This window comes from Barbus barbus (assembly GCF_936440315.1).
Source record: "Barbus barbus genome assembly, chromosome: 6".
Classification (NCBI taxonomy): Eukaryota; Metazoa; Chordata; class Actinopteri; order Cypriniformes; family Cyprinidae; genus Barbus; species Barbus barbus.
Window position 1 is genome coordinate 759,189 of NC_136734.1, and position 13,964 is coordinate 773,152.

At 34.7% G+C, this 13,964-nt stretch overlaps 1 protein-coding gene across 1 annotated transcript in view; it reads left to right on the plus strand.

The window, feature by feature from the left end:
- Window positions 1-13,964, plus strand: part of LOC306871066 (3'-5' RNA helicase YTHDC2-like) — a 36,339-nt gene that overhangs the window by 9,816 nt on the left and 12,559 nt on the right. Inside the window, exons 12-23 of the mRNA XM_079418752.1 lie at window positions 1,385-1,511; window positions 5,014-5,079; window positions 5,168-5,346; window positions 6,459-6,555; window positions 6,866-6,953; window positions 7,047-7,127; window positions 7,569-7,651; window positions 7,736-7,841; window positions 9,264-9,383; window positions 10,391-10,663; window positions 11,761-11,887; window positions 13,078-13,283. Coding sequence (XP_079274878.1) covers window positions 1,385-1,511; window positions 5,014-5,079; window positions 5,168-5,346; window positions 6,459-6,555; window positions 6,866-6,953; window positions 7,047-7,127; window positions 7,569-7,651; window positions 7,736-7,841; window positions 9,264-9,383; window positions 10,391-10,663; window positions 11,761-11,887; window positions 13,078-13,283 — 1,553 coding nt within the window. The remainder of the gene's footprint in view (window positions 1-1,384; window positions 1,512-5,013; window positions 5,080-5,167; window positions 5,347-6,458; window positions 6,556-6,865; window positions 6,954-7,046; window positions 7,128-7,568; window positions 7,652-7,735; window positions 7,842-9,263; window positions 9,384-10,390; window positions 10,664-11,760; window positions 11,888-13,077; window positions 13,284-13,964) is intronic.

Consider the following 13,964-nt stretch of genomic DNA (forward strand, 5'->3'; position numbering starts at 1 on the left):
CACAGTGGATTCAAACCCGGGTCTCTCACACCAAAGGCATGTGTCTTATCCACTGTGCCATCACCACCCATATATAATAATGCAATGCCTTTATCATTGCATAGAATACTATGAAATGCGTTGCATTATATATAAAATGCGTGGAGCATTTACTCCACAGAGCCGTAGTTCACTGAGAAGCTACGCAAACAGCTGTCATTATCGTGAATGACATCTTCGAAAATGTATGATGTATTTGAGTTCTATTGAGAAATTACCACTTTAAAATGCTATGGAGAAAGGCACATAAACTAAAAAGAGGAGAAAACATAATCTTGCACCAGCACTTAAAATCTTTTTAAAATACTCAAGACCACCTTGACTAGAATTTATCATGTTTTATTATAGACTTATTTATTGTTGTAAATTTTGTATTTATAATAGTTAAGGGAACAGATTTTCTCCTGTAGATTTATATTACAACCGTGGCATGTTGTAGCTCTTGTTTCTACATGTGCAGACTGCTACATAGATTTATATATTTAAAAAAAAGTCATTATTGGCCTGGTAAAGCTAGCCTTATTATAACAAATGCTATAGTTAAGAACTCTGGTACATTTTCATAAGAGCAAGTACAAGTCAGAATGGAGAGCAAAATGGGTTCTAATGAGTGAATATTCCAAGTGATGGCAAATATTAAATCATTAAAAGCCTGATGAACTGTTGAGGAGTAAGAAATAAACAATATCAATGTTAAGTTAGATTGACTTCCCATGGCATGTTGAATTAGAACATTCTGTCAAACTATAGCATATAAGTGAATAAATAATATAAAATACACTACATATACTATGTAAAAAAGTAATTGTTAACTAGGCTGTTACAGCTCGTTATTTTCTAAAGAAATTAAGTCTAGTGAGGAGCATTTTACGAAATATCAGACTATATACTTAATTATATTTCACTTTACCTTTTAGTGATCTCTTAATTATTTAATGTATGTTTAACTTTTATGAAACAAGTTTTGACAGCAACTCAAATTGTATAATTTAGAACTTAATTGAATGTGCAATTTACATGTTTGCATACAATTTATTAATTTGAGTTGTTAATAAATAGTAATTGAATTTAAGTTTGGGCTCTGTTGTTAATTGTAACCTTATAGTAATGTAAAAGGGCTAAAAAGACCATAAACTGAGGTAGATTTTTATCCCTAAGAAAATTAAAAAGCAAGTTATGTTTAGTTTTTTTCCTCGTACTGTACCGAAACCATACCGAACCGTGACATCAGAACCGAGGTGTGTACCGTGCCGCCATGTTTGTGTGCCATTACAGGCCTATATCAGCGGTAATGAAGTCCAGTGTGCTTCTGCTGTGCTGCTCTCATGTGTTTGTGCTCTCTCAGTGGATTACAGCCACAGCGAGACGAGCGCCACGCCGCTGATGGTGTCTGCCGGACGAGGTTTTCTCAGCCAGATGGAGCAGCTCCTCAGCATGGGTGCAAACGTCAACATCAAAGCCTCCAACGGCTGGTGAGGAGTCAGAAACACACAATTGATATCTACCAGAGCCCTTATTACTGTTAATTAAAGCTAAACCCATAAAAAAACACTTTCTTGAACAAAATAAACAAGCACCAAGTCATTGATCATACACTATATTGTCAAAAGTATTGGCACTCCCTTCTAATGAACAGGTTTGACTACTTTAGTAATTTCCATGAGTACAAATCTTAATGTTAAAACATGTAATGATATTCTAGGGAATTGTGTGCTTCTGATTTTATAACAACAGTTTGTACAGAACCCTTTTCTATTCTAACATGACAGTGTCTCTGTGTATAAGACACGGTTCAAAAAGACATGATTGATTGAGTCGGTGTGGAAGAACTTGACTGGTCTGCAGAAAGCTCTGCTGTGACTTTAAGAGCCAAAAACTCATCATCAAACACAAATGACTAGTGCATATGGGTTCAGTCAATACCCGATACTTTTGTCCATATAGTGTATATACACTGTAGTTTATATATATATATATATATATATACATACACACACACACACACACACACACACACGTATGTATGCATGTACAGGTGCATCTCAATAAATTAGAATGTCGTTTTTTTTTTTCTTGTAAGTTATTTCAAAAAGTGAAACTTTCATATATTTTAGATTTATTGCATGTAAAGTAAAACATTTCAAAAGGTTTTTTGTTTTAATTTTGATGATTAGAGCTTACGGCTCATGAAAGTCAAAAATCAGTATCTCAAAATATTAGAATATTTACATTTGAGTTTCAATTAATGGCCATCCCTACAGTATAAATTCCGGGTATCTCTTGTTCTTTGAAACCACAATAATGGAGAAGACTGCTGACTTGGCAGTGATCCAGAAGACAATCATTGACACAAAGAGGGTAAGTCACAGAGGGTCATTACTGAAAGCTGTGGCTGTTCACAGAGTGCTGTATCAAAGCATATTAAATGCAAAGTTGACTGGAAGGAAGAATTTGGGTAGGAAAAGGTGCACAAGGAATGACCGCAAGCTTGTCAAGCAAAGCTGATTCAAACACTTGTGAGAGCTTCAGAAGGAGTGGACTGAAGCTGGAGTCAGTGCATCAAGAGTCTCCACGCTCAGACGTCTTCAGGAAAAGAGCTACCAAGCCACTTCTGAACCAGAGACAACATCAGAAGCATCTTACCTGGGCTGTGGAGAAAAAGAACTGGACTGTTGCTCAGTGCTCCAAAGCCCTCTTTTCAGATGAAAGTAAATTTTGCATTTCATTTGGAAATCAAGGTCCCAGAGTCTGGAGGAAGAGTGGAGAGGCACAGAATCCATGTTGCTTGAAGTCCAGTGTGAAGTTTCCACAGTCAGAGATGATTTGGGCTGCCATGTCATCTGCTGGTGTTGGTCCACTGTGTTTTCTGAAGTCCACAGTCAACACAGCCATCTACCAGGAAATGTTAGAGCACTTCATGCTTCCTTCTGCTGACAAGCTTTATGGAGATGCTGATTTCATTTTCCAGCAGGACTTGGCACCTGCTCACACTGCCAAAGGCACCAAAAGCTGGTTCAATGACCATGGTGTTACTGTGCTTGATTGGCCAGCAAACTCACCTGACCTGAACCCCATAGAGAATCTACGAGGTATTGTCAAGAGGAAGATGAGAGACAGACTCAACAATGCAGATGACCTGAAGGCCGCTATCAAAGCAACCTGGGCTTCCATACACCTGAGCAGTGCCACAAACTGATCACCTCCATGCCACGCCGCACTGAGGCAGTAATTAAAGCAAGAGGAGCCCCAACCAAGTATTGAGTACATATACAGTAAATGAACATACTTTCCAGAAGGCCAACAATTCACTAAAAATGTGTTTTTTATTGGTCTTATGAAGTATTCTGATTTGTTGAGATAGTGAATTGGTGGGTTTTTGTTAAATGTGAGCCTAAATCATCACAATGAAAAGAACCAAAGACTTAAACTACTTCAGTCTGTGTGCATTGAATTTATTTAATACACCAGTTTCACAATTTGAGTTGAATTACTGAAATAAATGAACTTTTCCACAACATTCTAATTTATTGAGATGCACCCGTATGTATTTTCTTTGTTCTGTTTTCACTTTCACAATTTTGTTGTTTTTGTCATTTTTATTTATTTATTATATTTTTTTATTTCTATATAGATATATAAATTGTAGATGATATGTAATTAGTTTGTTGATTTTAGTACTTGAGGCTATACTAAAAAATGAGTAAAATATACACACACACATATATATACAAATTATATGCAAGTTATATAACTTGAAGTACTAAAATAACTAAAATGAAATGAGCTAAAACGATCAAATAAAATTAAAATCTAAATATTAAAGGAAAACTATGATATTTACCCTAAAATAATGATAATGATAATTAACCCTAAAATAAAATGAATTAATAAAACAAAATAATGGTTAATTAAAACTAGCCATAATATTAAAACAGCATCGTCTACCATGCATTATTTAGTCCTACCATAAAAATTAGTGTTTAATTTTTCTCTCAGATCCACTTGTAAAAAATATTATTTTAGTTAATTTAGTTTTTTATAACCATTTTGTGAAATGAGTTACAGTGAGTACAGTCACTTATAATATAGTTTTGAACTACTTCATCCTTCAGTAAAAGCTTGCTTTGCACATCACATTGTATTAAATTCATAACTCAATCAGCAATGAAATGAGCCGCTTGTATTGTTCAGATCAGATCAGTGTCCATAATAACTTGAGCTGCTAGTCTCTAACAAGTTCAGTAACAAGTAGGCCTGTCACGATAAAAACATTTTGTTGTGCGATATATTGCCCCAGAAATAACAGCGATTTTATTGTCATTTTAAGACCATTTTATGCCACTTAATATATATAATCCTAATATAACAGCATAATAATGCAAGAAGGCTTACACGCTTTCAAATGACAACAAACTTTTAATTCTTAAGAAAGTTTAGATCATGGAAATTAAGTTTCAAAATATTAGACGCACTAAAAGACTTGAATAAACAGTAAATAAACATTTACTAACAAAAAGTGCAAAGTAACAAGTGGAAGAAAAAAACTGCACAAAGAACTTGTTTGGAGATTTGTCCATCTACAGATTTTTCCCTGACTGTCTTTTCTCTGTAAATTAAGGGTGCACACTATTGCTGAAAAACACAGTCACTACTTAGCCATCAGATCCCTAAACAAGGCCATATCTGCAGATGAAACTCTTTCTGTAGAAGCTTTATTTGCACTAGCACCTCATGACTACACCACGTTATGTATGAGAAGCTGCAAAAGACACAGGTGCAAGTGGAATGCAAAAAACATGGTGACATTAATTTTTATGTAAGTATAATGGGCAATATATCACATCACCAAAAATGATTGAGGTCATATATTGTGCGATAAGTCGATATATTGATTATTGCTACAAGCCTAATAGCAATGTCAGCACTTTTTGAAACATCTACTAAACTAGTCAGTAAATGTAATGTTTATTTCAGGACGGCTCTTGACTGGGCCAAACACTTCAGTCAACCTGAGGCGGTCGATCTGCTGGAGTCTCACATGTGAGCCCTGCGTTTGACTTCATTTCACAGATTCTGTCTGTACAGCCCCTGCAGAGGGTAAGGGGTGTGTGTGTGTGTGTGTGTGCAGATGGTGTGTTGAAGCAGGTCAGCTGGACGAGTCGTCTCTGGTTCAGACGGCCACGTCAGAGCTGAATCCTGAGGACCAGGAGCTGCTCAAAGCGTATCATCACAGCTTCGACGATGAGAAAGTCGACCTGGATCTCATCCTGCATCTGCTCTCCAGCATCTACCAGAGCTCTGACGAGGGTGAGACCTCAAACCTGCCCTCATAGTCATATCTGCTGTGAGCAACAACAGACCTGGGCCCGTATTCACAACACTTTATATCTTACCACTAAGAGTTCTCCTAAATAGCAGTAAAAGTTTTTAGCAAAGATTTTTCTCTTAAATCCTATTCACAAAGCTGCTGAGATGAACTTGTGCTGAGGAATAGAGAGAAGACTTCAGCTCAGAGTAAAGGGGGCGGGGTTTATCTCTCTGCTATGGGTGATGTCAGCATGCTTATTAACTATGCACACAGTGATTGGCTGATTGATTTATTCATAGAAATATTGTTTTGAAGTCTTTATTTTGAATTGCTGCAAAGCTAAACCTTTTTTTACTATTAAGATTTTTTTTCCCCATTTTAAGCACAGTTCTTGATCAATTCTTATTATTGTTATACAAAATATTATTCTCATTACTGTTACACTGTAAATGTAATTTTAAAGTTTTTTGTAATGCTCGTTATTTTCAATAACTGCAGTATTTTTTTTATAATTCTCATTGTTTTAAATATAATTGATACAAATTTTTAATAATACTGATGGATTTGTATTACTGTAATAGAGTAAGTGTTATTATTTTACAGTAAGAGAACAAATAGAATGATTTTTTGTTTTTTTTCAATTTAAATAACATTAGCGACAGCAATAGAAGTACTATCATTGAGATACTATTATAGGTTTTTATTATTATTTGAGTCGGTTTTTATTTTTATATTTTCAGCTTTTATTTTAATTTCAGTTAAAGTTTTAGTAATTTTGTCTTTTTGTCATTTTTTTTGTATTTTTTTTTCACATTGTGAATATGTAATTATTTGTTGTATTTGTTGATTTGTTTTGTGCGATGTTTAAAAGTTGAGGGGGTTGATGTGCTTAAATGTCATGAAAATAATGAATTAATAAATAGGCCATAAAATGGGTGATTTTCTTAATGCAGACATTAAGTATAATTTCTTCTGTCTTTTGTTTTCAGGCTTAAATTTGATGAATATGTTCTCATGCTTCACCTTTACATCTTTTCAGCAGTTTGTCTTTTATTCTCTGTTTTAGCATATTAAAGTAGGAATTAATCAGGTTAATATTTTTCATTCTCAGGCGCAGTGTTGATATTTCTGCCCGGCTACGATGAGATTGTTTCTCTGAGAGATCGCATCCTATTTGATGATAAAAGGTTTACAGATCACCAGCAAAGGTCTGTGAGTGTCTGTAGTGTCAAATCCCTTCATCTTTCTGAGTATAACACAGTGTTCAGTGGGAAATTATGGACTTATTTTATCCATGGGGTTTTTAATTGGATCGTTTAAAGTGAGCTGCTTTTGCCCATCCAATGCTTAATTACATCAGAGATAATAAACAGTACTTTCAGAGGCAGAAACAGTCATTTACTGAAAGATTGTTTCATTTCTTGAGAATTGCTTGCAGTCAAACCAGATACATTTATGAAGAAAATAGATTAAAAAATGTCTTCATTGGTTATTGATAAACTAACGGTCCATGGCCAGGTTTCAGGTGTTCATACTACACTCTAGTATGCAGACGTCAGACCAGAAGAAGGTTTTGAGGAACACGCCTAAAGGTGTTCGCAAAATAGTGCGTATCGGTTTCTCTTGTTTCTATAAACTTCACACAGACTCCTTTAAATGTAAACAACTCTCTAAAAAACAATCTCGTCTCTCTCACCAGATTCTCTCGACCAACATCGCAGAGACCAGTATTACAGTCAACGATGTTGTTTTTGTCATCGACTCCGGGAAAGTTAAAGAGGTGGGTCTGCTGTTAAATTAAAATGTGCTGCTAATTTCCTCAGCCTCAGGTCATCTGAGATGTAGAGGAGTTTGTTTCTTCATCAGGTTTGTAGAAATGTGTCTCAGCAATGGATGCTCTGCAGTGAATGGGTGCCGTCAGAATGAGAGTCCAAACAGCTGATAAAAACATCACAATAATCCACACCACTCCAGATGTGCATGACTCCTTTCAAAAACATCTTAATGCTGGGTTTGTTTCAGCTTTTGTCTTCTCCAGATGTTAACTGTTGGTCTTATTCTGATGGCACCCATTCACTGCAGAGCATCCATTTCTTAAAATTACATAAAAAATAATATATTCTGCTCAAATGTAGTCCTTTTTTTACAAATCCAGTTTTAATTTTGTTTTACTGGACAAAGCGGCAGTCTAGAATGAAGCCGATCTTGTGTTGTGCTGCAGAAAGCCTATGACGCTCTGAATAACGTGACCATGCTGAAGATGGTTTGGATATCGAAGGCCAGCGCTCTGCAGAGGAAGGGCAGGTAATTCACCGTCCATCCGTGTCTCAAACATGAGGAGCGTGTGATTGTAGGACTGATGGAGACGCTGTTTGATGTGTTGTTTAGAGCGGGCCGCTGCAGACCAGGCATCTGTTTCCATCTCCTCAGCCGTCTGAGGTTCAACAACATGCTGGAGCATCAGGTTCCTCAGCTGCTGCGCATGCCGCTACAGGTAAACACACGCCACTGCACCAGAGGTCATACAACACAGCGGCATCGTGCCATAATAAAGGCCAGCCGGTGTCCAGTAGCAGTGGGCGGGATGACCAAAATCTTATATCACAATATGAGTCATTTTATATCACGATAACGATATATATCACAATATAGTTCTTTTTTTCTTTTAAAAAGGTTTTTGATATTAAAATTTGATACCATAGAATACTCATAATCCTTGTCACCAATGGCAATATCAAACTAATACAAGCCTAAAAAGAGACAAAAAAACAAAAACCTCCATCTCACTGAAGATCAGAGATGAAATAAGGATAAGAAACTAATTGCAAGCAATAGGATAAATAAACTACAATAAATAAGAAACGCTACATACATTGTGAATATGCTGCATACTGTTTTTAAATAGTATGTGAAACCGTTTGGAAGCTTATTTGGAATGAAAATATTAAAAAAGTTATTGCAACTTTGTCACAAAATTATGATTTTTTTTTTTTTAGTACAATTAAATTTTTTCTTCTCAGAACAGCAATTTTTTTTTTATCTCACAATTGCAATTTGTAAGCTTTGTAATTACAAGTAATCTGACTTTTTTCTTCTTAAATTCTGAATTTACATCTCACAATTCTTTTTTTTTTTGTTTTTTTTCAGCAAGGAATAAAAAAATTTAAAAGGTACTTGCGACTAGGGCTGAACGGTTTTGGAAAATTATTTAAAATTATTATTTATTTTATTTTTTAACCAATATTGCGATTGCGATTTAATATGCAAATATTTTTTAAAGCTCTTTGTTCTCTATTATTCAACAAAGACAAGCAATAAATCATTTTAAAATTATGCAATACATTTTGTTTTGTGAGATGTGAGATAAAAAGTTGCAATTACGGCTTTTACTGTTTTATCTGTGTTGTCATTCCATATGATCCAGAAGAGTCAGACAGTACTGTGCTAAACATATACATCACATTGCATGCTTTAAGCAAGCACTCTTATCTCAGAGATAAATACAAGTCTTTTGCACATTTAATCCAGTTTTGTGTAGAATGTGAGTCAAAAAAGAGATCATTAATGCAAGGACCAATGCAAAGTGCTTTCTTTTATACTGCACATTTTCAAAACAAGTCACATTTATTTCTATAGTACCTTGACCCTATACAATACAGATTCACAGCTTTACATTCATAAACAAGAAAACAACAGTGTTAATGTAAAATTCATCAGTTATGTAACAACTTCAATTTCAGCTTTAAAGAAGCTCTACAGAGGACAGGAGAGTCATTATTCAGATCAATTCAGTTCAATAATGATTCAGTTCAGTAAGAGTGTCAGTGTTGCAAAGTTCATCGATTCTGAGAAATTCTGCACAAGCCATAGACAAACAAGTCTTCTGTGTGTGTGTGTGTGTGTGTGTGTGTTTCAGGAGCTGTGTCTGCACACTAAACTCCTGGCGCCCATCTCCTGTCCGATCGCTGAGTTCCTGTCTCAAGCACCTGAGCCGCCACACCTGCACACCATCAAACACGCCGTACAGATGCTGAAGGTCAGACAATGGCTGCTTTTGGCCAAAGGATAATTTTATGCATGTAAACAGCTGCTTTCTCAGTTGGATTCAGAAATTCCTCATGCAGTGTTGTATACAATTATGTGCAAAAGTTTGCACCCCCTACAGAAATGTATTTTATTGAGCATCATATTTGATCATCAGACTTTTATGGCTCATATGTGAACGTGGACCACAAAACCAGTCATGAGGGTCAGTTTTTTTAAATTGAGATTTATGCATAAATAATCTTTCCATTCATGTATGGTTTGTTATGATAGGACAATATTTGTCTGAGATGCAACTATTTGAAAATCTGGAATCTGAGGGAGCAAAAAAATCTAAATATTGAGAAAATATTTAGTTGTTGTTGTTGTAATAAATAAAGTTGTTCAAATGAAGTTCTTAGCAATGCATATTACTAATCAAAAATGAAGTTTTTATATATTTACAGTAGGAAATTTATAAAATATGATCTTTACTTAATATCCTTTTTGACCCATACAATGTATTTTTGGCTGGTTTTGTGCTCCAGGGTCACATACAGTCTGATATAGTGAGAATATGGAGGAAAAAACAGCTCCGCTTTATTCAAACTGAGCAAAAATATGAATTCGCTGCAGGTGCTGATATTAATATGATCAGATCTTTATAACAGTAGAGCAGATACTGACATAAAATGATCTAAATATCAGCGGTCGCTCTATATCTCCAGTAATATGTCTCAGTAAGATGAGATGTAAATGATCCAAACATATAATGCAATGCTGATTGAGAGATGAAGAAATAAACGCTCCTCAGAAGATGTGAGATGAAGATCATTCCTCCGCTGAGGAACAGAGAAAGTAAAGCTTCTGGAAACAAACGCTCCTCAAAAGATCCTGATGATCAGATTTGAGACGCACTGATTTTACTAAAAAATGATTGATGGAGAATCAAGTAAAGCTGAGCTGCTTCAGTCCAGTAAGAGTTCATCTGGAAATAATATGACTAACTCTTCCACGCAGACCATCGACGCCATGGACCCCTGGGAGAACCTGACAGAGCTGGGCTATCACCTCGCTGACCTGCCCGTGGAGCCACATTTAGGAAAGATGGTTCTGTGTGCGGTGGTGCTGAAGTGCTTGGACCCCATCCTCACCATCACCTGCACACTCGCCCACAGAGACCCCTTTGTTCTTCCCGCTCAAGCCGCTCAGAAGCGTGCTGCCATGCTGTGCAGAAAACGCTTCACTGCCAACACCTTCAGCGACCACATGGCTCTGCTCCGCGCCTTTCAGGTCAGACTCCATCAAGATATCACTTAATAGAGCGGAGGAACCATGACGTCACTTTGTAGGCAAAAACCCGGAAGAGAGTTTGCATTTTAGCACTTCCATCGTCCCAGAGTCTCTATGGGTTTTTAAATGGGAGTTAGTAAAGTATGTTAACAAAGATATGACAGATTTTTGGTCCACATTATCTTTAAGGTGTCTAGTATTAATATATGAATTCACATATATTCAGTTTTGTTGAGTGTGGTCATAGAGTGAGTAAACATGTTGATTGCCACAATAGTGGCTGCTGGGATAACAGTGAACTCAGGTTTACATAGAAATCCAGTTGCAGTTGTTAGAGAAAATGACAAAATATTGCACTAAATCAAATGTTCAGATGTTACAAATAATATTGATGTTGTAATACTGATAGCACTAATATAAACATTTGAATATATCTGTTACAAAAAAGTAACAATTTAGTATTTTTTTTACTTTTATCTCAGTGTTTCAATAACATGTTCCAAGTATAAACAAGAAGTTAATATTGTGTTACATTTTAGACACAACATTCTCTGTTTTGATCAATTTCACGAATGAAAATGGTTCCAGTCAAAGTCACAGAACTGTTGAGCGTCTCTGATCAATACACAGCAGTGATTCGTTACTGAAACTGATTCAGTGACTCATTCATAAACATACACCACCTTTGCTTCTGACTGAATTGGCCTTTTGAACAAATCAGTTGAATCAATGATTCAATGACTCACGCCACCTACTGGCGCTTTGTTTCATATTTAGAGTATCTTTTTTATATATATAATTTTAAAATATCAATATTTATTTAAATAAACATTCATTTTTAACCACACATTATTTGTGCAATGTTGAATCCAACATTTCTTTCTAAAGCTACTGTTTGTAATGTCTATTCAATGTTTTTTTCATTTAAATGATCTTTGGGAGGTAATTTCTCAGCCAAAATTGATGTGCAATTAGTTCGTGATAAATTAATTGGCACATTGCATAATTAATTAGATAAAAAATTGTAATTGCTTGACTGCCCTAGTAATTATGCGGTTATGGTAATGAGCCGTGTGTGTTTGTGTGCACTGATGTAGGCCTGGCAGAAGGCTCGCAGTGACGGCTGGGAAAGAGCGTTCTGCGAGAAGAACTTTCTCTCTCAGGCCACCATGGAGATCATTGTCGGGATGCGGACGCAGCTTTTGGGACAGCTTCGAGCTACAGGTGAGATTTTCTCTGAGATTCTCCAGCAACATACACAAACCAGCATCACAAACTGTGATTCTAAAGAAAATACTGGTTGAGCATCTGAAAAAGATCCACTCATCCCATTTAGCATTTTGAGAGAATCACATCAGTCTATTGTTTTTGGGTTTTTTTACAGTGTCATTTCTTCTTATTCTAATTTAACTAGTATCTGTAATCAGCCTTGCAAAAAACCCTCTATTTCCACCACTTCTCTGATATACAGGCATGCTCTGAGTAAAATAAAGCTCTATCAGCAGATTTTGTGGTGTAATGTCAATGACAACAAAGCATTTTATCCCTCAGTTTGTATAAAATGACAAAAATCCTGTTACGCATATACAATGGAAGAAAATATGCAGAGCTAGAAGATTAATGTCAAAATTTAACTTTACAGCTGAAATAATAATCAAGATTGTACTGAATAATTAAAATGGCTCACATTTCTGCTCATTAAACTCTCTAGAACCAGTGTTGCTGTTATTAACTAAAACTATAAAAAAAATGAAATAAATTTGAAATAAAATAAAGTATAAATATTAGATTAAAAACTTTGCAACCAGCTGAAATAAGTATTAATTGAAGTACTAAAATGACTAAAACTGAAATAATTTTTTTTAAAGTGGAACACAAATATATATTTTTTTTAACTAAAATAGCAAGTCCACATATCAAAATTACTAAAACTTAAAATCAAACTAAAGTACTAAAATTGCTCAAACTAAATGTAAAATAAAAAATAATAATGCAAAAATTAAATTACCCCTAAACTAAAATAAATGACAAAAGAACATCATAAAACTGAAAATATGAAAATAAAAGTTCATTCGAAATATTAATGATAATACTAACTCCCAATATAATAGTATATAAAGAATACTAAAATATCACTGTCCAGAATTTTGCAAGTGCGAGTGGAAATGATTTTCTGGCATTATGCAACAGATGTCATCCGTAGAGCTTATACTGAACCTGAAACAGTCTTTTAAACACAGTTATTGAAATTGTTCTCATGGCTACTGCGTGAAGAATATAGAAGGACTTGATCTCAGAGTGTGTCATGGAAATACGTTAATGCTCAAAATCAACTTCCTGTGTTCATCTTTGCAAATAAGAGCTTTGTAAGAGTTCCGATCCGTCAGAAGCTCTGCTCTCGTGTGTTTCTGCAGGGTTTGTGCGAGCGCGGGGCGGCGGGGACATCCGCGACGTCAATCAGAACTCTGAGAACTGGGCCGTAGTGAAAGCTGCTCTGGTCGCTGGCATGTATCCCAACCTGATCCATGTGGACCGGGACAGTCTGAGCCTCATGGGCTCCAAAGAGAAGAAGGTTCGCCTCCACCCGACCTCTGTCCTCAGCCAGCCGCAGTACAAGAAGGTCAGTGACGCGAGAGGAGCCAAAAAATGCAGAACACACTGGTCTTATAAAAAAAAAAAAATTACAATTGAATATATATTTTGGTATTTATATGTTTGTTTGTTTTTATTATTATTTTAGTAAGATCAAAATTATTAATCATTATTAAATTACAAATGCTAAATAATAAATTAGTAATTAGATATATTTTCTTATTATAGAAAGAAATACATATAGTTATATAGTTTGTGTGTGTATATATACCTATAATATAATTAATTTACTATTATATTTTTGTGCATAGAGAGAGAGAGAATTTAATGTATTGATTAGCAATTATAATTATATTATAAAATAATTTTAAACTATTTTAAAATTATAATTATAACTTATTATTATAATTTATTAATTATAAATAATGTTGTTTATTTATAAAAAATTATATAGTTATAAAGTTTGTGTATACACATATATAAAAATGTATTATATTTTCTGTGTGTGTATATAGTATTTGATGTATTAATTATCAATTATAATATTAAATTTGAAATACTACAAGATTATACATTATAAAATAATATAATTTCTTAATTATTGTAATGTTAATTATTAATAATTTTGTTAATTATATATATAGTTTATGCTGTTTTCACCTTCTGCATGTTCAAGTAGATATCGATAAGCGTCTATTCACTGTATTAT